Source organism: Mobula hypostoma, chromosome 1 (assembly GCF_963921235.1).
Source record: "Mobula hypostoma chromosome 1, sMobHyp1.1, whole genome shotgun sequence".
Classification (NCBI taxonomy): Eukaryota; Metazoa; Chordata; class Chondrichthyes; order Myliobatiformes; family Myliobatidae; genus Mobula; species Mobula hypostoma.
This window is the reverse complement of record NC_086097.1, coordinates 89157216-89179267: the sequence shown is the minus strand read 5'-3', so window position 1 is coordinate 89179267 and position 22052 is coordinate 89157216. Positions and strand designations below refer to the sequence as shown.

Sequence of the window (22052 nt, the reverse complement as noted above, 5' to 3'; positions counted from 1 at the left end):
GCTACAGGGGCACCTCATCAAACAGCAGTACTGGCATTCCTTCCATACATTCAACTACAGAAACTCCAGCTGGATGTCAATTCATTCTAAAAAGCTAGTTATGATCATGAGAAATGTGTATTTTGATTAGATACTTGTGTCTTGACTGTTGAAAGTTTAAATACATTGACAAAAATAATTTTCTTCAAAAAGGGAAGTATCACTGTGTATCTACATGCACGGGTATGTTGCATTCTGAATCTATGGATGTGGACTTTCCATGTCCCAGTTGCTTGAGAAGGTGTGGTGAGCTGCTGTGTAAAAATTAGACTAAGTGGAATGCAGACCATTAAAGACATAAAAATTATATTTGTAGCTTAAGTGGTTTGCCTTGCAAATAAAACATAAAATTCTGATGAACATATGTGCCTTAATATATTTGAGAAAATACTATCTATAAAAATACCACAAATAGCAAGAGCGGTAAATCTGGGGGTTGGGAGATCATTTAGGCAGCTTTAACAAAGGACTAAAATGCTGATAAAGGTCTAAAACTCATAACAATAAAAATAAAAGCCAGTCTCATCAGGGGATGAAGTGGAGAGGGTCAGCAACATTAAAGTCCTTGGTATTATCATTTCAGGAGATCTGTCCTGGTTCTAGCATGCAAGTGCCATTACAAAGAAAGCACAGTAGTACCACTACTTTCTTAGAAGCTTGCAAAGACTTGGTATGCCATCTAACTTTGACAAACTTCTATAGATGCACGGTGGAGCGTATACTAACTGGCTGCATCAAAGTCTGGTATGGAAACACCAATACCTTTGAATGAAAAGCCTACAAAAGTCGAGGAACACACAAAAAATGCTGGAGGAACTCAGCAGGCCAGGCAGCATCTCTGGAAAAGAGTACAGTTGACATTTCAGGTTGAGATCCCTCACTAGTCCTGATGAAGGGTCTCAGCCTGAAACGTTGACTGCACACTTTTCCGTATAGATGCTGGTTGAATTTCCACCATCTGCAGATTTTCTCTTGTTGACTAAATCCCTCCCCATCACTGAGCACATCTACATGTTGCAGGAAAGCAGCAACCATCATCAAGGACCAGCACTATCCAGGCCATGCTGTCTTCTCACTGCTGCCATCAGGGGTGATACAGGAGCCTCAGAACCCACACCACTAACTTCAAGAGCAGTTATTAACCCTCAACGATCAGGTTCTTGAACCAAAGGGGTAACTTCACTCTCTGCAACACTGAACGTCCCACAATCTATGGACTCACTTTCAAGGTCTCTTCATCTCATGTTCTGGATATTTATTGTTTTATTTTAATTATAATTATTATTTTCTTTAATTTTTTTTCTTTTCATATTTGCAGTTTGTTATCTGTTGCACATTTGGTATTTGTCTGTCTTTTGTGTGTAGTTTATGGCTATGTCCTGAATGTGGGTAACTGGAACTAGTATGAGGATGTAGTGGTTGTCATGGCCTGTTGGGCTGAAGGCCTTTTTCTGTGCTGTATTACTCCATGGCTCTATAGGATAGCTGGACCCTACAGCAGTTTGACTTTTGTTCCAGTATCTCCAGTGTTTTATGTCTCCATAAAACCAAACCTTCCTGTCACAAATAAGAGAAAATCTGCAGGTGCTGGAAATTCAAGCAACACACACAAAATGCTGGAGGAACTCAGCAGGCCAGGCAGCATCTATGGAAAAGAGTCAACAGTCAATGTTTCAGGCTGAGACCTTTCAGCAGGACTGGGGGGAAAAAGATGAAGAGTCGAAGTTAGAAGGTGGGGGAGGAGAGGGAGAAACCCAGGTGATAGGTTAAACCAGGAGGAGGGTGGTGAAGTAAAGAGTTGGGAAGTTGATTGTTCAGAGAAATATAAGTGTGGAGATGGTGTATCTAATAGGAGAGAAAAAAAGACCATGGAAAAAAGGGGGAGGAGCACCGCGGGAGGCAATAGGCAGGTAAGGAGATAAGGTGAGAGAAGGAAAAGAGGATGGGGAAAGTTGAAGGTGGCTGGGGGCCCATTACCAGTTCAAAAAAAATCAATGTTCATGCCATCAGATCGAAAGCTACCCAGACAGAATATAAGGTGTTATTACTCCAACCTGAGTGTGGCCTCATCACGACAGTAGAGGAAGCCATGTACAGACATACCGGAATGGGAATGGAAAGTGGAATAACTGGAACAAGTATAGGATCAGAGACAGTGACTTATGTTTGCCACTGATTGACCTTCCTTCTTGCCCCCTACGCCAAATTACATCTTTACACTCTGCAATTCCTAACACTAAACATAAAGAAGTGAAAAAGATGGAATCCAACTCCAATCTGTAATTACAGCACAGGCAGGAACTTGTATGACTGGGATAACATATCACCTTGTAGCTGCTGGCTCAATCAGTCCTGAACAAAGTCCACAGATGTGCTGTTATCACGAATAGGAATCACTGCCAAAAGATTGAGGAGCACAGTAAGAATCAAATTCCGTTTGGGCACATCACTCAGCTGCCTCTAAAGGTAATGCTCATCAGGTGATTCACACTACATGCTATGTACATGTTGAGTATCCCATTTTAAAACAGTCCCATGTCAATATAACAGGTTCTGAATAACAACCATGCTTACTTCCTGCCACACCCTTGAGTTGGCACAAAACCAAGGCTATTTTCAATAAACAGTGAGAAAAGAAACTACTCAGACAAAACATCTTACTAGTGCCTTTCAAGCAGTGAAAAGGTCCTGAGGAACTTCGCAGCAGTGATTACCTAAAATTCAAGATGATATAGGGAGAGTCAGCTAATAGTTGAGTTAGAGAGCAAAGGAAGAAGTCAGTGTAGAGGGCTAAGGAGAGAACTCCAGGGCCTGGGATGTCAGCAGCACTGGTGTAACTGCCAATCGTGCAGCAATTGAATTTAGAAATGTTTGTAGCCAGAAGTGGACACAAGCAAATATCTTCAAGGGTTGCAGGTCTCTAAGAGTTTCAAATTTGAAGCACTGCCAGGCCTTAAGGGGAGACTGACAAATGGGACATACTGAGATGCAATACTGCCAGCAAGTATTGTACCATGCAAGTTCCCAATAGCTGAGACTGGCCAAATCCTATTGCTCTACATTGGTGAGATGCTAGGGATCTCTGATTTGCACCTAAGAAAAAGATACCTTGGTGAGAGTATATTATCTCCACATAGTCCTCTGATGGTGGTGGAAGTGCAACATCTAACACAAGCAACTGCTTGGTCTCCCTTGTACTATCCTGCTTTCCCTTAAATGCTTCTCATCAAATTACTCATTATAGCCAGCTTCATATTTCCTGTTACCTCCAGGAGAAGAAATTTACTGGATTAACTTTTGATTCAATGTTTTTGAATTTCTATATCATTAGAAATACTTTTATATCTACCTGCCCCCCCCCCACTCCTCATAATATAACAGAACCTACAGCAAGTCTTTTTTCAGCTCTCTTTGATAGTTTCAACCTCTGTGGCTCTTTCTCCCTTCTCCCACTAGAGAATAAAGCTAGGTCCAACTCAAGTCTATTAACGACAGTTAGAACCTGCCAGCTCTGATAATTGCTCAACAATGGGCCAATGGAAAAGGTCCAAAGCTGGGTCAAAAACTTTTCAAATGCAAATACCAAAGGATACAGAAGATTGAAGACTGGTCTAACTTTAAACTGCTAATGTCAATAGGATCAATAGAAATTACTTCCCTTTGTGGGTAAAATCTTAAAGTGAGCTGATAATAGGGAAAAGGACCAACAGTTTGTGTAATGAGGCAAGCTGATAGGGACCTTTGTGAGGAGCTGCAGCAAAGTTTAGGAAGCAAATTTTGGAACTCCAATCTGGCAGATAGAGTCCTTTAGCACAGAAACAGGCTCTTCAGTCCCACTGCTCCATACTGATCACGACGGTCCATCCAAGACAGTCCCATTTCCCAACATTTGGCCCATAACCTTCTAAAACCTTTCCTTTCCGTGTACCTGTCCTATTGTGCTTTAAAAGTTGTTATTGCACCTTCCTCAACCACATCCTATGGCAGCTCATTCAACATGCAGAGTCAGAATCGGCTTTAATATCATCTGCACACCACCCTTTGTGTTTAAAAAAAAGATGCCCTTCATGTTCTGATTAAAACTTTCTCCTCTCACCTTAAACCTATACCCTCTAATTCTTGATACTCTAACGCTGGGAAAAGACTGTGTGCATTCACCCTAACTACACCTCTTGTGAGATTATAAACCTCCATAAGCTCACCATAGAGGAAGGCCGCCATGGACTCAGCTGACCATGTGACTTCAGTTGCCTTGACATGGGTATGCTTTCATTTTGCTACGGAGATAAGGTAATTGGAAATGTGGAAAAAGCCAGAATTGGAATGAGAAAAAAAAAATCAGGTTGTAGGACTTCAGGAGTTTACCAAGATAGAGAGGGAAGCTGTTGAATTATCTGCCAACAAGGATGACTTTACATACAAGGCTACAATAAGACAGAAGCCACTTTAGCCCAAAGCACACAGGATAGAAAAAGAGAGAGAGTATTAAAAATTGCTTAGATCAACCACCATAAACATTGATCAAACAGAATCTGGGCATTAGTACATTACTGATTGTAGAACTTGCTTCACAGTATTACGCATAGTACACAAAGTAAATGATTGTTAGTAAAACTAAATGCCATTTTACAGTACAATTATAGTACAATATAGTACAATTTAATTGTCACTGAATATTCATTCATTGCAAAAAAATCTATAGAGCATATTAAATGAGCAACACTACTTCTAAGGAACCCTGAAGCCTACAAAATGCATCGCACAAATCTGCAGAGTCCAGTAAAACAGCGGCAAATCACGTTTTGAAATATTAAAATGAACAAGATTTAATTTTAACCAGCATCTTAAAGAAAAAGGGAGCTGCATAGAGGTTTAAGTGGTAACTTTTTTTCTTTGAGGTGAATGAAGGCTGGTGAATATGCTGAATACAGTTCTATGGTTTAATGAACCAATGGCTGTCAACAGTGGAGAATACATAATTGAGAACATGTAAGATCCCAGATTTAGAGGAATATTATACTCTTGATGGATTACTGGACTGCAGAAGGTTACAGAGATAGAAGAAGGTTAAACTAACATCTCATTTGCTGTCAACGTTTTTTTTAATTTGAGGCATCTTTGCAACAGGGGCCACTTTAACCAAAGGCACATATGGTAAGGGAGAATTGGAAGATCTGTATGGTTCATACTCATTCTGTGACTTATCACCATACCAAAACTCATTAGCAGCACATTGATGATTGCAGAACTTGCTTTGCAAAGTTTACAGCCATATTTCTTGCATCACAACATTGACCATTGTTAAGGAAGTGCACAATTGTCTGTAAAGATCTTCAAGCAGCACCAAGGTCACAAAAGGTTAGGACCTCTCTTGCATAATATTAAGAAGCTCGCACTGAATTCTTGTTCATCAAATGCTCCCCATATGTTAACCATTTCATCCCCGGGATCATTCTCATGAACCTCCTCTGGACCCTCTCCAGTGGCAGCACATCTTTTTCTAGATAAGCGGCCCATTCCACTCAAAACATTCCAAGTGCAGTTTCACCAATGTCTTATAAAACTTCAGCATTACATCCGTGCTTTCATATTCTAGTCCACTCAAAATGAATCCTAACATTGCATTTACCTTCAACTCAAGTTGCAAGTTAATCTTTAGGGAATCCTGTACAAGGACCCCCAAGTCCCTTTGTATCTTTAACCAGTGACCTTACAGTGATGCCCTTGACACTCCAACATCACCACCCACCCAATCACCTGTCCATGCCACATTATCACCCTGTACTAGACACAAGATCTTCACCACACCGTGCCTTGACACCTATTCCAAGCACCCTCCATGATATTTCATGCAAACCACGGTTGGTCATGTCAAGATTCAAGTGTTCTATTCCTCAGGAAATATAATTTCATTTGCATATCATCTTCAATATAGTATGGTACTTTAACAGCAAAATGCCTGCAGCACATCAAAAAGGGAAAAATAAGTGCATAGGTTTAAAGAGGAAATTTCAGAACTAAGCATCTTGGCAATTGAAAACACAGCAATTTACATCAGGGATATACAAAATCCCAAAACTGAATCCTCAAGTTGTAGGAGGCTAGGGTTAGCAAGCGCAGAGGTTACTGAAGTTGGGAGGTGAAACAAGTAATGGGAAAATCCTACTCATTCCCCAGGCAAAAGCCAGGATACTCTATTCAGGGATTCAAAGGCAGAATTATGGGAAAGACGAGCATAGGTTTTGATGCAAGGGAAAGTGGGGTGGTCATTGGAAGCACAAAAGGAGTGAATGAGATTTTCATGAAGCCTCAGAAAAAGTAAAAAGTTTACTTCTTTGCTTCTTCAAACATAACCCAGTCAGCACGAAATGGAAAATTTTAATTGAATTTTAGCAGGTGCAAGATCAGAAGCCTAACTATTATCTCTGGGAGACAGACACACACACACAAAGTAGAAGTGTGGCTGTGCAATCTGTGACATTGTTCCTGCACTGGCATTCAAACAAGTAGATTTTATCAAAAATATTAAAGTATTGAAATGTTTGATTCAAGCAAACTTGCAGATATTTTAAATATAGCCAATATCTACTGAGCTGGACTATTCAGGGACCAGCAAGGGATGTGCTAAACCAAACCAAAACTAAGTAGCTAGAAATAGGTTTACATCAGCCACCTGAGCCAAGTCTGCTTCCAAGAACAATAAATATTTTTTTCTGTTACTTGCACACCTTAAGCTTGCCTGCCCATGTTCACAATAAACAAAAACTGTTACACATTACTCAGGAAGATCAAGGGTAGTGTCATAGAGCGATAGAAACACAGGTGGGTCAATATACCACCTAACCCCAAAAATATTGCAAAAAAAATTTTATGATGGTTTATTGTACTATTCGATGTGGAGAACAACATATCAAAAGTTGGACAATTTTGACACTTGGGAAAGTCTTCAAAAATGACATCAAAAAACAAGATGGCTGCCAGCAGAAAAAGTGTCAAAAATCTGACTGATAACCATCAAATTGCAACTTTTTTTAAACCTGATGTTTTCATGAATGCTCTTTTCACCAATGTTTTTCAAATAACAGTTGTTTCTGGAATGAAAGTTGCATTTGTACTGATGTCATGACATCATCAATGACATAATCAAGGGACAACTCTGGTATTAAGTACTGACGTCATGACACATAATATGCTACCTTATGGCTTCTCAGATGCAGTCTTGTTCATCATCCTCTTCTATCATTGGCTCATTTATCATATTGTCACTGTTGCCATCTTGGCAATGCCCTCATGCACTGGTGCATTCCAGCTCATGCTTTCTGCAGATAAACAGCATATTGCACCCTCCCGAACAGCTGCAGTGAATCATCTGAATAACTACTTCTGGAGCAGGTCTTTTGTCTGTCATCACTGGAAGGAGTTTTTCCCCTTCTACCCTCCATCCCCACTCAGACGGCTCCATTTCATCACTACAGCCCATCCACTCCATAACCTCGTAGTAAGTCTGCAGGGAGTGAAATTTACAGGCCGAGGTGGTTGGTGCCGGTCTTTCAGGCATGACAAAAGTCTTAGCTCTTGCAAATTTCTTGCAGAGCACATTGTATCTGATAGATGCCAGGCAGTCATTCTGATTTCCATTGACCAACACCACCATTGTCCTACAGCCACTGGTTTTCACAACGTCCTGACTTTGCTTTGGTGAAAAGAACGTTTTCAAACCATCTCTGATTCCCTTTTCTTTCTTGATGATTCTTTGAACCCCGACTTCTTTCTGATCCCAAATACTCTGGACATTGAGTCGCATCCAGTAAAGGCATGGAGAAACAATAGATCATTACAAGCTGCTTCTCTGAGTATCTGCTTAAGGACCTTGATATTATAGGCATTTGATTTTGCCTTGTCTGAGCAGAAATAGAGTTCAGTGCAGTTTGTTACCACTACATGGTAGAGCAAGAGTACGAGGAGATCTGTGTCTTCCCCAACGAGGGTGGTAGATTTGAAAGCAGACATTGTGATGGCTGCTTTTGCGATCTCAACGTCGGCATCTCCTTCAGCTTGAATCACTTCACAGCCTCTCTGTCGCAAACATTCCATGATGAGCTGGATAGTTACCTGCTTGTTTGCCTCATTCGACAAGAAGTCCTCCTTTTTTCCACCAAATTTTGTCGCCACTGTAATGTTCACCTTGTTCGCATTCAAATTTCTACTTCCACACTGATGAGTACAGTTCATTATGCTTGGCCCAACCCCATAACCACCAAACACTACAGTGGCTCTGGCATAGTGTTTGACAGTGAATGAGGCTTAGTCATCTGCAATGAACTGTAGGTTCACCCCTCCGTCCATTTTAAGCAGTGCAGAAGTGTTTAAATGGGTGGTTGAAGGTGAGAGCAGATTCTGTTGGCACTCTCCTTCAACCACCCATTTAAACTAATCCTACAGTAATCGCATTCTGTATTTCATCATTCAACCAGCCACCGATTCTACCATGTACTTATAAACTGGGACGGAGCAATTTACAGTGTCCAATTAACCATAAGATATAGGAGCAGAATTAGACTATTCATTCCATCAAGTCTACTCCATATTTGATCATGGCTTATTTATTTCCCCTTTCAACCCCATTCTCCTGCCTTTTCCCTTTGACGCACTTACTAATCAAGAACTTATATCTCTGCTTTAAATATACCCAATAACTTGCCTTCCACAGCTGCCTGTAGTAACGAATTCTACAGACTCACCACCCTCTGGCTAAAGAAATTTCTCATCATGTCTGTTCTAAACAGACATTCTTGCATTCTGAGTCTGTGCCCTTTGGTCTTAGACCGTCCCAGTATTAGAAACACCCTCTCCATGTCCACTCTACATAGGACTGTCAATTATCTATAGATTTCAATTAGATCCCCCACCCCTTTCGTTATTCTAAACTCCAGCGAATACAGGCCCAGAGCCATCAAACACTCCTCATACATTAACCCCTTTGTTCCTGTGACCAATGTGCTGGCGTTGGCAAGAAGCCTTTGGACCCTCACCAACACCAGCACATCCATTCTTAGATATGGGGCCCAAAACTGATCACAATATTCCATGTGGAGTATCCATACTTTCCAGGTTGTTGAACCCACCTCTCTACTATTTAGTTTAAAGCCCTATCGACAGCCCTAGTTACGCGATTTGCCAGGACCCTGGTCCCAGCGTGGCTCATGGAGCCTGCTTCATCAAAAGTTTCCTCCTTCCCCAACACTGCTGCCAGTGTCCTACAAATTCAAACCCACTTCTCCCACACCAATCTTTGAGAAACGCATTCAACTCTCCAATCTTATTAGCCCTGTACCATCACACACCTGGCTCAGGTAACAAATCCAGACATTATTACCTTTCTGCTCCTGCATTTTAATTTAGTCCCTAGCTGCTCAAATTGCCTCAGCAGAACCTCTTTCCTTGTTCTGTCTGTGACATTTATCCTCATGGATCACATAAAGCGAATCTTTCCCCTCCCAATGCAAATCCCTTCTCAGGTCAGGAGAGATATTCTGATCCTGGGCACCAGGCAAACAACACAGCCTTTGGGACTCTTGATGCTTGCAGTACAGAATTGCATTTATTGCCCCAACCATACAATTCCCAATGACAACTACATTTCTCTTCTCTCCCCTTCACCTTTGAATGGCTCCCTGAACCACGCGGTCATAGTTCGGTTGCTCATCCTTCCCACAGCCCCAACTCACATCCGTAAACAAACAAGCTGCACGACCTTGGGATGTGGGAGAAACCAGAGCACACCAGAGGAAAGAAATTAGTCACAGAGAGAAAAGCACCAGAGATCAGAATCAAACTTGGGCTGCTGGAGCTATCTCCTCATATTCAAAGATCACTGGCAGAAACACATGTCAATCTTCCTCTGAAAGCATTTTAGTCAATTTGACTCACTCCATGATACCAAGAAGCAGCCATAGAGGCAAAGAGGCCAGATAAAATGCAGTTTAACTATGAAAACTGTGTGTTACTGAACTAGTCTAGATCTTAGCCACAATGTTCCAATGCAGTTACAACATACTGCATTTACGTAGCAACATGGAAAGTTGTGATCACAAAAAGTTTGTTAAATGCCAGTCTAGGGAATGACACCACAATCTATGAAGGTTGCCATCAAACAACACATATGCAACGAAACTGAGTACTAATGCAAGTTAATGCTCCATTACAGCTTTCATCCAAAGAGGTGAATCCAAAAGATGAAATGAGAAATCCACTTGACACCAAGATAGCAGCTGATCAAATGTGGCATCAATGAGCCTTGGTAAAACAACTTACAGGAAATAGGTGGAAAGCAGTTCACTGACTGGGTTCATTCCTTCATAAAGGGGAAATGGATGAGCTTATTGGCAGTCCTTCATCTCTGTCCCGAGATAACAGTGCCATTCCTTGGGTAACAAAGCACTTATACAAGACCAAAACAATAAACAACCAGCCGTGACAATCACCAATAAAGTCTAACCCACTTTGGCATTCAATGGCATTAGTATAGCTGAATTCCCTCATCGTTAGCTCTAAGTTTAACTAGAGTGGCCACGGGCAGCATGGTAGTATAGCAGTTAGTGTAATGCTATTACGGTTGGGGTTAGGCCAGGTTCAATTCAGTCACTGACTGTAAGGAGTTTGTATGTTCTCCATGACCACATGGGTGCTCAGCTTTCTACCAACATCGGGTCATAATCACATATGTGTAATTAGCTGGCACTGGCCCATTGGGCCAGAAGGGCCTGTTACTGTTTTGTAACTTTAAATAAATAAACCCATGGCCATAACTGCGTGTCATAGGCTGAATATCCTGGCTGTGTGAAGCCACCCCATTTGCTCAAAGGAGCTGCATTATCCTTCCAGAAGCTCAATACCATCAGGATTCACAACCCATTCTCCACATGACACGTTAACTCCCTCCAACATCCGAGAAGCCTATTAGAGTGCATCGCTTCCAAAATGCGCTCCACAACCTGCCAATGTTCCTTCAACAACACCTTCCAAATCTCCACCCTCTACCATCCCAAAGGGTTCAAGACACCAGGATGCATCAACATTTGCAAGACCCCCTTCAAATTTACCCCGGCCGGTGGAAATAAATCATTATTCTTTCATGAATACTTAGTCAAAGCCTGGCAGCTCTTACCATTCACACCAGGTCTCGGAGCAGTCCCACTGACCAACTTATTTCCCACACAAACTATTCTCTTTGTGTGCACATCAACTCCACCCTTCTTCCTCCACCATCCACTTATATTAGTGGTAATTTAACATCAACCAGAACCTCTTAAGGTTTGGGATGATGAGGTGGCAGAGGAGGGGGAACCTCAGCAGTCACAGAGAGAACACAGATTGAACCCAGGTCACTGGACCACAGTAGAAACATCACCTGCTGTGCCACTGCTCTGCCATCTCCTCTGGCAATTCCTTCTAACTTTCTTCAGTTCTGTACCTATATTATAGCACAGACCCAGAACAAGCAACACACACAAAATGCTGGAGGATCTATGGAAAAGAGTCCTGCCGAGGAGTCTCAGCCCGAAATATCAACTGTACTCTTTTCCATAAATGCTGCCTGGCTTGCTGAGTTCCTCCAGCATTGTATGTGTGTTGCTTAACCTTTCAATTATTTTTTCAGCTACTTCAATGCGTCATTCATTTATTTAGATTCTTTATTATTTCTACGTGCATCTCAATATGTAGGTATTACTGGTGAGGTCTACATTTTTCACGTCTGGTTCTGCTGAGAAGGTAGGCTCTCTTCATCAGTGGTTGGTTAAAGCTTTACGTAAACATAAACAGCTTCTATGTGTCTTTCTTTAGCCCGTGATCATAACTAACCAACAGATACTCAGAATTAATCATCCATCTGCTCCTACAAGAAAACAAAATATACGAATGCTGGGAGAAGGTTAGGATTAAACTGGTACTTGGTTATTTTATGGCAAAATAATTTCTTAATAACTCACATTAGTGTATTCAGGAAAGAATCAGGGAAGGTAGCAAAAATATGTGATTTCTGTGTGACTAATATCAACACTAATTCATTCTGTGATAAGCAGTGATACTTCTTGGAATACTAACTCAATGAAAGAAGCCACCTGATTAGAAGCTTGCACCTTCACAGAGTCTGGCAGAAGTTCAACCATAAACAAGACAGTGAAAATCCCCTGAAGCAAGTTTTGCCACATAACAATCCAAGCAGAGACAAAATGAGTGCATTGAGACACAATGTGCTGGAACACACTGGTGACCAGATAGCTGTTCTGTACAAAGCACCTAGTTAGTTCTGTACATTCAGAATGAGAATCAGGTTTAATATCGTAAGCGTATGTCGTGAAATTTGGTGTCTTTGCAGCAGCAGTACAATGCAATACATAATAATAGGGAAAAACACTGTGAATTACAAAAAAGATATACAGTGGCATGCAAAAGTTTGGTCAAAATTTCTATTACTGTGAATAGCTAAGCGAGTAAAAGATGACCTGATTTCCAAAAGGCATAAAGTTAAAGTTGACACATTTCTCTAATATTTTAAGCAAGATTACTTTTTTATTTCCATCTTTTACAGTTTCAAAATAACAAAAAAGGAAAAGGGCCCGAAGCAAAAGTTTGGGCACTCTGCATGATCAGTACTTAGTAACACCCCGTTTGGCAAGTATCACAGCTTGTAAATGATTTCTGCAGCCAGCTAAGAGTCTTTCAATTCTTGTTTGGGGGATTTTCGCCTATTCTCCCTTGCAAAAGGTTTCTAGTTCTATGAGATTCTTGGGCTGTTTTGCATGCACTTCTCTTTTGAGGTCTATCCACAGATTTTCGATGATGTTTAGGTCAGGGGACTGTGAGGGCCATGGCAAAACCTTCAGCTTGCGCCTCTTGAGGTAGTCCATTGTGGATTTTGAGGTGTGTTTAGGTTCATTATCCTGTTGTAGAAGCCATCCTCTTTTCATCTTCAGCTTTTTTTTAAAGATGATGTGATGTTTGCTTCCAGAATTTGCTGGTATTTAATTGAATTCATTCTTCCCTCTACCAGTGAAATGTTTCCCATGCCACTGGCTGCAACACAAGCCCAAAGCATGATTGATCCACCCCCCGTGCTTAACAGTTGGAGAGGTGTTCTTTTCGTGAAATTCTGTACCCTTTTTTCTCCAAACATACTTTTGCTCATTGTGGCCAAAAAGTTCTATTTTAACTTCATCAGTCCACAGGACTTGTTTCCAAAACGCATCAGACTTATTTAGATGTTCCTTTGCAAACTTCAGACGCTGCATTTTGTGGTGAGGATATAGGAAAGGTTTTCTTCTGATGACTCTTCCATGAAAGTCATATTTGTGCAGGTGTTGCTGCACTGTAGAACAGTGCACCACCACTCTGGAGTCTGTTAAATCTTCCTGCAGGTCTTTTGCAGTCAAACGGGGGTTTTGATTTGCCTTTCTAGCAATCCTATGAGCATTTCTCTCAGAAGGTTTTCTTGGTCTTCCAGACCTCAACTTGACCTCCACCATTCCTGTTAACTGCCATTTCTTAATTACATTACAAACTGAGGAAACGACTATCTGAAAACGCTTTGCTATCTTCTTATAACCTTCTCCTGCTTTGTGGGCATCATTTATTTTAATTTTCAGAGTGCTAGGCAGCTGCTTAGAGGAGCCCATGGCTGCTGATTGATGGGACAAGGTTTGAGGAGTCAGGGTATTCATAAAGCTTTGAAATTTGCATCACCTGGCCTTTCCTAACAATGACTGTGAACAAGCCATAGCCCTAACAAGCTAATTAAGGTCTGAGACCTTAGTAAAAGTTATCTGAGAGCTCAGATCTTTTGGGATGCCCAGACTTCTGCATGGCACTTCTTTCCTTTTTTTCCACTCTAAAATTGTACAAAACAAAAATGATACACTAATGTTGCTTAAAACGTTGAAAAGAATGTTTCAGCTTTAACTTAATGACTTTTGGAGATCAGTTCATCTTCTACTCACTTAACTATTTACAGTAACAGGAATTTTGACCAGGGGTGCCCAAACTTTGGCATGCCACTGTATATGTTAAATTAAATAAGTAGTGCAAAAGTGGAAATTAAAAGAAAAGTAGTGAGGTAGTGTTCATGGGTTTAATGTCCATTCAAAAATCAGATGGCAGAGGGGAAGAAGCAGTTCCTGAATCGTTGAGTATGTGGGTCCTTGGTGATGGATGCTGCCTTTCTGAGGCATCCCTCCTTGAAGATGTTCTGGGTGCTACGGAGGCTAGTGACCTTGATGTAGATGACTAAGTTTACAAAACTCTGTGCAGCTTATTTTGATCCTGTGCAGTAGCCCTCCATGCTAGACAGTGGTGCAGCCAGTTAGAATGCTCTCCACAGTACATCTGTAGAAATTTGCGAGTTTCCCAACGAAAAGTCACAGATCTGATAAATTGTTTGTTTCTTTCTCCACAGATGCTGCCTGACCTGCAAGCTTTTCTAGCATTTTCACATCAATACATTACATAATTCCACATCCATCTGGATTGGAGAAATGTAGAAGGCACTGGAGATCAGATGCGGACACATGAATAAATTCAAGGACAATATACAGTATATTACCCTGAGCTGGGGGGCTGGGCTGCCACTGCTACTGTGTGATCGAGGATCACCAGAGGGGAAGGCCCCAAATCCTCGGCTTTGCCTATTGCCATGGCCGGAGTCGAAGCGCTCGGCAGAGATGGTGCTCAGTGCTTGGTGTTGGACAGCTGGTCGGAGGCTCGGAGTCTTCGGACAGACTCGGAGTCGGATGCTTCCAGGATGCTGCATCAGCAAGTTTGCAGTGCTGGAGGTTCACCGTCTGCGTGAGATGATGGGACTTTTGAGAGACTTTGAGACTTTTACCATGCCCATGGTCTGTTCTTATCAAATTATGGTATTGCTTTGCACTGTTGTAACTATATGTTATAATTATGTGGTTTTTGTCAGTTTTTAAGTCGGTTTGTCATGTGTTTCTGTGATATCATTCTGGAAAAACCTGCATCATTTCTTAATGCATGCATAACTAAATGACAATAAAAGAAGACTGCGTGTCCTCATAATCTAATCTAATCTAATGCAGTCCAATTCATTTGAATGTGATCAACAGTTTCCTGTTCTATCCTGCTGCAGGAACTCAGCAGGCCAAGCAGCATCTATAGAAAAGAGTAATGATTCTCGCAGAGACTCTTCATCAGGACTGAAGAAGGGTCTTGGCCCAACAATGTCTGTTGTTTGCTCTTTTTCATTGATGCTGCCCAGCCTGCTGAGTTCCTCCAGCATCTTGTATGTGTTGCTTTGGATTTCCAGCATTTTCTCGTGTTTGTTGTCCTATTCTATCTCGACCTGTTTGTCAACTGTCACACATAAGCTCTGTTTGGACAATAATTCATTATTTTCATGCAAGGCATGAGCTGTGTCCAACTCAATCCAGCCCATATAGAGAAACATTGCAGGTCACACCTTTGAATGATTGACTGATGGATCATTTCAACTGGAGATCGAAACAATTTCAGAAAAGAGACAGACGCAATCTGTACAGCATTTACCACATCAAATCAACTCACAAAAAGTGTCTTGGATCATGAATTTGTTTTGTGTATGGGATTTTACGATGCACAAATTAGCTGCCAAATTACAAACTATCAGTTCTTCCTTGGCTCTGCATCATTTTAGGACCGTCCAGAGGATGCGATAGCACTGTCGACATATTGAAGAGTTAATGGACTTTGCTGACACCATTTAGATATCATTCACTGATTAGCTAATTGAAAGACAGGAAGTAGTTGTGCTTGTCCTTGAAGCTTTTCACAGAACTCCTTGTTACTGCCTGCATGTACAGATCTTCAGCAACCTAAACCTTCACTTGTCAATTACTATCCACTCACATAGCTTGTACATGTCATTGGGATGGCAGAGACATTTCACTGCAGGAGTATAGCTGTGCTACATTAAGTAAATGATTTTTGCACATTAATAATTACCACACTAAGCTGTTTTTACTGGCAACCCTGGCTTGACTGAAACTGAGAGGCAACCAAGCTCACAAGAGGTTAGCTTTAATGTGTCTCATAAGCAAAATGCATTTTTCAAAATACACTATTCACCTTTTGCACCTTTCATCCACATGTGTAGGAGGGAGTTAAGAATTAACCAAAGACTAAAGACTCACAGGACAAGGCCATGCTTTACAGTTGTTGAAAAGTCACAATAAGCTACTGATTCTGGGTATCTGAATTAAAACCTGAAGTGTTAACTGTCTCTGTTTCCAAAGGTGCTGCCTGACTTGCTGAGAATTTACAACATTTTCTGTTCTTTCATTTCATTCTTTACATTTACTTTAAATCAAAAACCTGGCCAGGACCACTTATTATAAGCCAGGAGGTCATTCAGACATTAAGTCCATTCTGGCTTCCAGTGTATCAAATCCTCGAGAGCCTTTCAACCTCACTTAACTTCCCTGCAGCTTATTCATTCTCTTATGCAAAGTTCCACACATCTCAACCACCGCGCTTCTTCAATGCCCATCCTTCACTGATTCGTCCACAAAACAAGTCATACCAAACAATCTGCTAGAGGAACTCAGTAGGTCAAGCAGCATCAGTGGGAGAAAAGGAATTGTCGACGATTCAGGTCACAAGCTCACATCAGGATTGGTTCATAACACAGTGCCGAGACTCTGCTCTGAGGTGACATCCATAGTGAACATACTGTAAGTGTATTTTACGAGAGACACACGAGACAGCAGATACAGGAATATGGAACAAAACAAAAAAACAATTTGCAGCATCATGGCTATAATTTACCCCCTCTGGTGAACGAGGAGAAACCCAAGGAACCCAACTACCATGTGAGCTCTGCAAACATTTTCTCCTTCTTTTTCCACATTTGCTGATTGATCTGTTGTGTGTTTCCAACATTTCCTTTTTATATTTCAGATTTCTAGCATCTGCAGCTTCTGATCTTCATTTAGAAGATCCAAAGGCACCATTTCAAGGACAACAGCTTCTGGTGCGCTGCCCAACATTTTACGTCTCAGCAAAAAAAAAACCCAAATTACTGGAAGAAGACAGAGGCTTGGTTGACGTTTCGCATTGAGACCCTGCATTGGAGGAGGTTTTTTTTGCTCCAAGGTTCTTCCATCCGTTTACCCCTCAAACAATGTTGTCAGATCATTTGTCAATGCTACAAGTGGAATCTTCCTGCATGAAAATTTGTTCTGTTATATCCAGTCACACAATTGAGAGCACAATTCAAAAACACTTGATTGACTGCACAAAAGAGATTCTGCAGCTGTTAGAAAGCTTGACCGAAACACATACGATGCTGGAGGAAGCCAATGCAAGTCAGGCAGTACTTATGGAGGGAGGGGGGCAAGGAAGTGAAAAGCCAGGTGGAAGGAGGAACAAGGAAGTGAGAGACAAGGGGAGGGAAATGAGGAAATGAGAGGGTGAGGGTAGGAGATACAGGGCTGACAGCAGATTTAGGATGGGGGTCAGAGAGATGGGGAGGCGGGAGTTTGGGAGGGTGAAGGAAGACGGACAGGAGTTAGAGGGGTGCGTAGAGATGGGGATTTAGAAGAAAAGTTGAGGTTTGGGGGGTGGGAATGGAGAGATGGGCTATGAGGGGGACAGAGTGACTAGAGGGAGTAACAGGGATGGGGGAAGGAGAGGCGATGGGGAGGAGAGATGAGAGATGGAGAGATGGAGGGAGGAGTAACTGGGGTGACAGGAGGGTAGGGAAGAATAGGAAGGAGTGAGGGGGTAGGGGGTACAGAGAGACAGGGGTGGGGGTACAGACAGACAGGGAGAGGGGTGGTACAGCGAGATGGTGGAGGGGGAGAGCGAGACGGGTGAGGGGACTGCAATGACGGGGGAAGGGAGGGATAGGATGAACGGGAAGGACTGAGGGGTGTGGGGGGAATTGGAAAGGAGTGAGGGGAGGGGGTGGAGGGACAGAGAGCAAGAGGGGTGGAGTGATTGGGGAGATAGGGTGGTAGACAGGAAGGAGTGATGAAGGTGGGGGGGAACGAAGAAACAGCGGGTGGGTGGACATTGGGATGGGTCTGGGATGGAGACAGCGGGGCGGGGGAGTGACATGGCTGGTGGGGACAGAGAGTCGTACGGAGGAGACTGGGTGGAAGGAGGGACGGGTTGATGTGGTGTTAGGTAGGAGGGAGTGGTGGGGGGTGTGGGGGCAGAGAGTTGGAAAGGAGGGGACACAGTGGGAGGAATGACTGGGGTGACGGGGTGGTGGGGAATGAGTGACATGGGTGGGGGTGCCAGAGAGTCAGAGGGAAGGAGAGATAGGGGATGGAGAAAATGGGGTGATAGGGTGGTGGGTGGGAGGGAGTGACCGGGGGTGGAGGGAACAAAGAGTCTGATGGGGAGGAGAGACGTGGGGTGGGGAGATGCATGAGAGGAGAGACTGGGGTGACGGGGAGGGGGAAGGAGCAATGTGGCCGGGGGCGGGGGAGGAGTGACGGGGCGGTGGGGGGGAGCAGCGAGTTCGGTTACCTTCTTCAGGTGACCTGGGCTTGAGGTACTCTTTGTAGACATCCCTGAGGATGAAGTTGCTGAAACCAGCCCTCCTGAAGAACCGGCAGACGTAGTCCTTGTTGTAGAGGCAGTTGAAGAGGAAGCAGCCCTTGATGGTCCGGTACATGGGCTCGACCGTGGACTGGCCGGCCATGTCCTCCAGCAGGACCACATTACAGTCTCGGAGGCGGCAGCAGAGCCGCAGACAGTCGCGGGCGCGGTTCACGTTGGGCGAACTCAGGAAGGTGGCGCCCGCCGCCACAGAATCGTCTGTATCCAGGACGAAGTCTTCCCGACCCAGCTCGAAGTTGCGCTGGCATTCTTCAGCTACGGCGACCCTGCTGCCCCGGGGCAGCGGCAGCAACAGCAGGCAGGCTAGCAGGGTGAAGGTCGGCAAGCTGGGGCTGGTCATATTGGCGGCGCTCCTGGGCCGTTGCGAGGTGTTCTCTGAGTCCGCAGGTGAATGCGAAAACGGGCGCTGTGGCCTCCTAGCCTGTACAACAGGAAGTGTAACACAACACCTAGTACGTCCCAACACCCAGCCCCATTACAATACACAATTCAGCAGCGTTTCGTCACAACACCCAGCACGTCCCACCCCCTGCTCATCCCATCAACCAACTTCGACTCATTGCCATCACCCAAGCCCAGCTCACGACCAACATCCAACTCCAGCGTTTGCACATCCTATACTCCCAGCGCTCTCACCCACCACTCAACCCTCCCTCACCCACCAGCCCACCACTCAACCCTCCCTCACCCACCAGCCCACCACTCAACCCTCCCTCACCCACCAGCCCAACACTCAGCCCTCCCTCACCCACCAGCCCAACACTCAGCCCTCCCTCGCCCAACACTCAGCCCTCCCTCACCCACCAGCCCAACACTCAGCCCTCCCTCACCCACCAGCCCAACACTCAGCCCTCCCTCGCCCAACACTCAGCCCTCCCTCACCCACCAGCCCAACACTCAGCCCTCCCTCACCCACCAGCCCAACACTCAGCCCTCCCTCGCCCACCAGCCCAACACTCAGCCCTCCCTCACCCACCAGCCCAACACTCAGCCCTCCCTCGCCCAACACTCAGCCCTCCCTCGCCCACCAGCCCAACACTCAGCCCTCCCTCGCCCATCAGCCCAACACTCAGCCCTCCCTCACCCACCAGCCCAACACTCAGCCCTCCCTCACCCACCAGCCCAACACTCAGCCCTCCCTCGCCCAACACTCAGCCCTCCCTCACCCCTCCCTCGCCCAACACTCAGCCCTCCCTCACCCACCAGCCCAACACTCAACCCTCCCTCACCCACCAGCCCCAACACTCAGCCCTCCCTCACCCATCAGCCCAACACTCAGCCCTCCCTCACCCACCAGCCCAACACTCAGCCCTCCCTCACCCACCAGCCCAACACTCAGCCCTCCCTCACCCACCAGCCCAACACTCAGCCCTCCCTCACCCACCAGCCCAACACTCAGCCCTCCCTCACCCACCAGCCCAACACTCAGCCCTCCCTCACCTACCAGCCCCAACACTCAGCCCTCCCTCACCTACCAGCCCCAACACTCAGCCCTCCTTCACCCACCAGCCCAACACTCAGCCCTCCCTCACCCACCAGCCAACACTCAGCCCTCCCTCACCCACCAGCCCAACACTCAGCCCTCCCTCACCCACCAGCCCAACACTCAGCCCTCACTCACCCATCAGCCAACACTCAGCCCTCCCTCACCCATCAGCCCAACACTCAACCCTCACTCACCCATCAGCCAACACTCAGCCCTCTCTCCCTCACCCACCAGCCCAACACTCAGCCCTCCCTCCCTCCCTCCCTCACCCCCTCCCTCCCTCCCTCCCTCCCTCACCCCCTCCCTCACTCCCTCCCCCCTCCCTCACTCCCTCCCCCCTCCCCCCTCCCTCACTCCCTCCCTCCCCCCTCCCCCCCCCCCCCCCCCCCCCTCCCTCCCCCCTCCCCCCCATCCCTCCCCCCCTCCCCCCCATTAGGACCCATACAGCTTGGCACTGGTGTCGTCGCAGAGCAATGTGTGGTTAATTGCCTTCCTCAAGGACACACACGCTGCCTCAGCCAAGGCTCGAACTAGTGACCTTCAGATCACTAGACGAACGCCTTAACCACTTGGCCATGCGCCAACACTTAAGTATAATTGGAACTACACTAATCCAGGCAAATGGAGAGTATTCTGTTGTGACCCTCAAATTTCAAGGTATATTTATCATCAAAGTATGTATCCTGACTTGCACCTTTTACATAGTGGAAGACCAGGTTTTCCGAGCTGAGGCACTCACTTCAGGATTGTTAACCTCTGTCCTGCTCTTGAAGCTGTGGTTTGGAATTTGGCAATGGAGAAATAAAAAAGATCTGTACTTGATCAGAGATCATTTAGCTTTGAAACAGTCCATTTACAAAGTGCTCACATGAGTGCTCTCCTGATTTGACCTGCAATTTTTTTGAAAATTCCCAGGATTTTATAAGTTCTGATATGGGGAGCTTCCTTACAATCTTTAGGTCACCCAATTCATAGAGTCAAAGAGTCATAGAGAGATATAGCATGGAAATAGGCTCTTCACTCTATCGAGCTCCTGACCACCAGGAGTGACATGAACTTGGATTCAGACTTATATATTTTCATCTGAATTAGGGGCCATTGACTTTGGGAACAATGTCACCACTGTCTTTGATGGATGGAAACCCATTGTCCTTTTGTGACCTGGCGTGTATGTGACTCCAGTCCCCTGCCTGAACATGTTTGACTTGAGCTGTCAACTCAGGTTGTTTCAAATCTGTAGCCATTATATTCATAAGCAGAATAGGGTTGGGGAGGAGATGGTGGGCTTACCAATAATGTTCGTGTCTTGAGAAGAGTTCATTACAACCTAGACCTGGAATAAGATGGCATATATTAATAGTGGAAAGCGTCTTCCTCTGAGGTGACTTGTACATATCCCATACATTGGTTCTTGCAGCCTGCAGTGATTGACAAGTCTAGCCCTCCGCTGAATTCCCAAGGCTGATCACGCTGAGGCAGGGAACAATGAACTCGCCAATCCTAGGAACGATTACAAGCTGCTTCCTGGCCGCACAATGTCAGCTCGGTCATATACAGGGCAGCAAAGTTAGTTTAGGGCAGCTTAGTGATGTCTCATTGCAGACAGCGGAGTCCTTGTGAAGAGTTCTCCTGAATGTATAGAGCTGGCACTATTCATAGCTGGTTAATGGAATTATGCATTAGTCTCACCGTGTGAGTTCCAAATCTATCTGGGCATCATCTGGTATCTTATGTGTAGGCATCATCTACAGGGACTTGAGTCATTGGTCAGCTGACTTCAACTGCAAGTAGGCAATGGTATTTATGTCACTGAGAACCTGCTAAGACCTGAGCCCAATTGCAAACTGCATAATTGACTTGTGCTTCAATAGGAGAGTCTTCTGCAGTACTTGCAGCGTTAACC

The 22052-nt window shown here is 44.6% G+C and overlaps 1 protein-coding gene across 1 annotated transcript in view; it reads right to left on the bottom strand.

Moving 5' to 3' along the window:
- Positions 1-19111, bottom strand: part of LOC134348673 (kunitz-type protease inhibitor 1-like) — a 77476-nt gene extending 58365 nt beyond the window's left edge. The window contains exon 1 of the mRNA XM_063052442.1: positions 18571-19111. Within this exon, the coding sequence (XP_062908512.1) occupies positions 18571-19003 (433 nt within the window). The 5' untranslated portion in view covers positions 19004-19111. The remainder of the gene's footprint in view (positions 1-18570) is intronic.
- Between the last annotated feature and the right edge of the window lie 2941 nt (positions 19112-22052).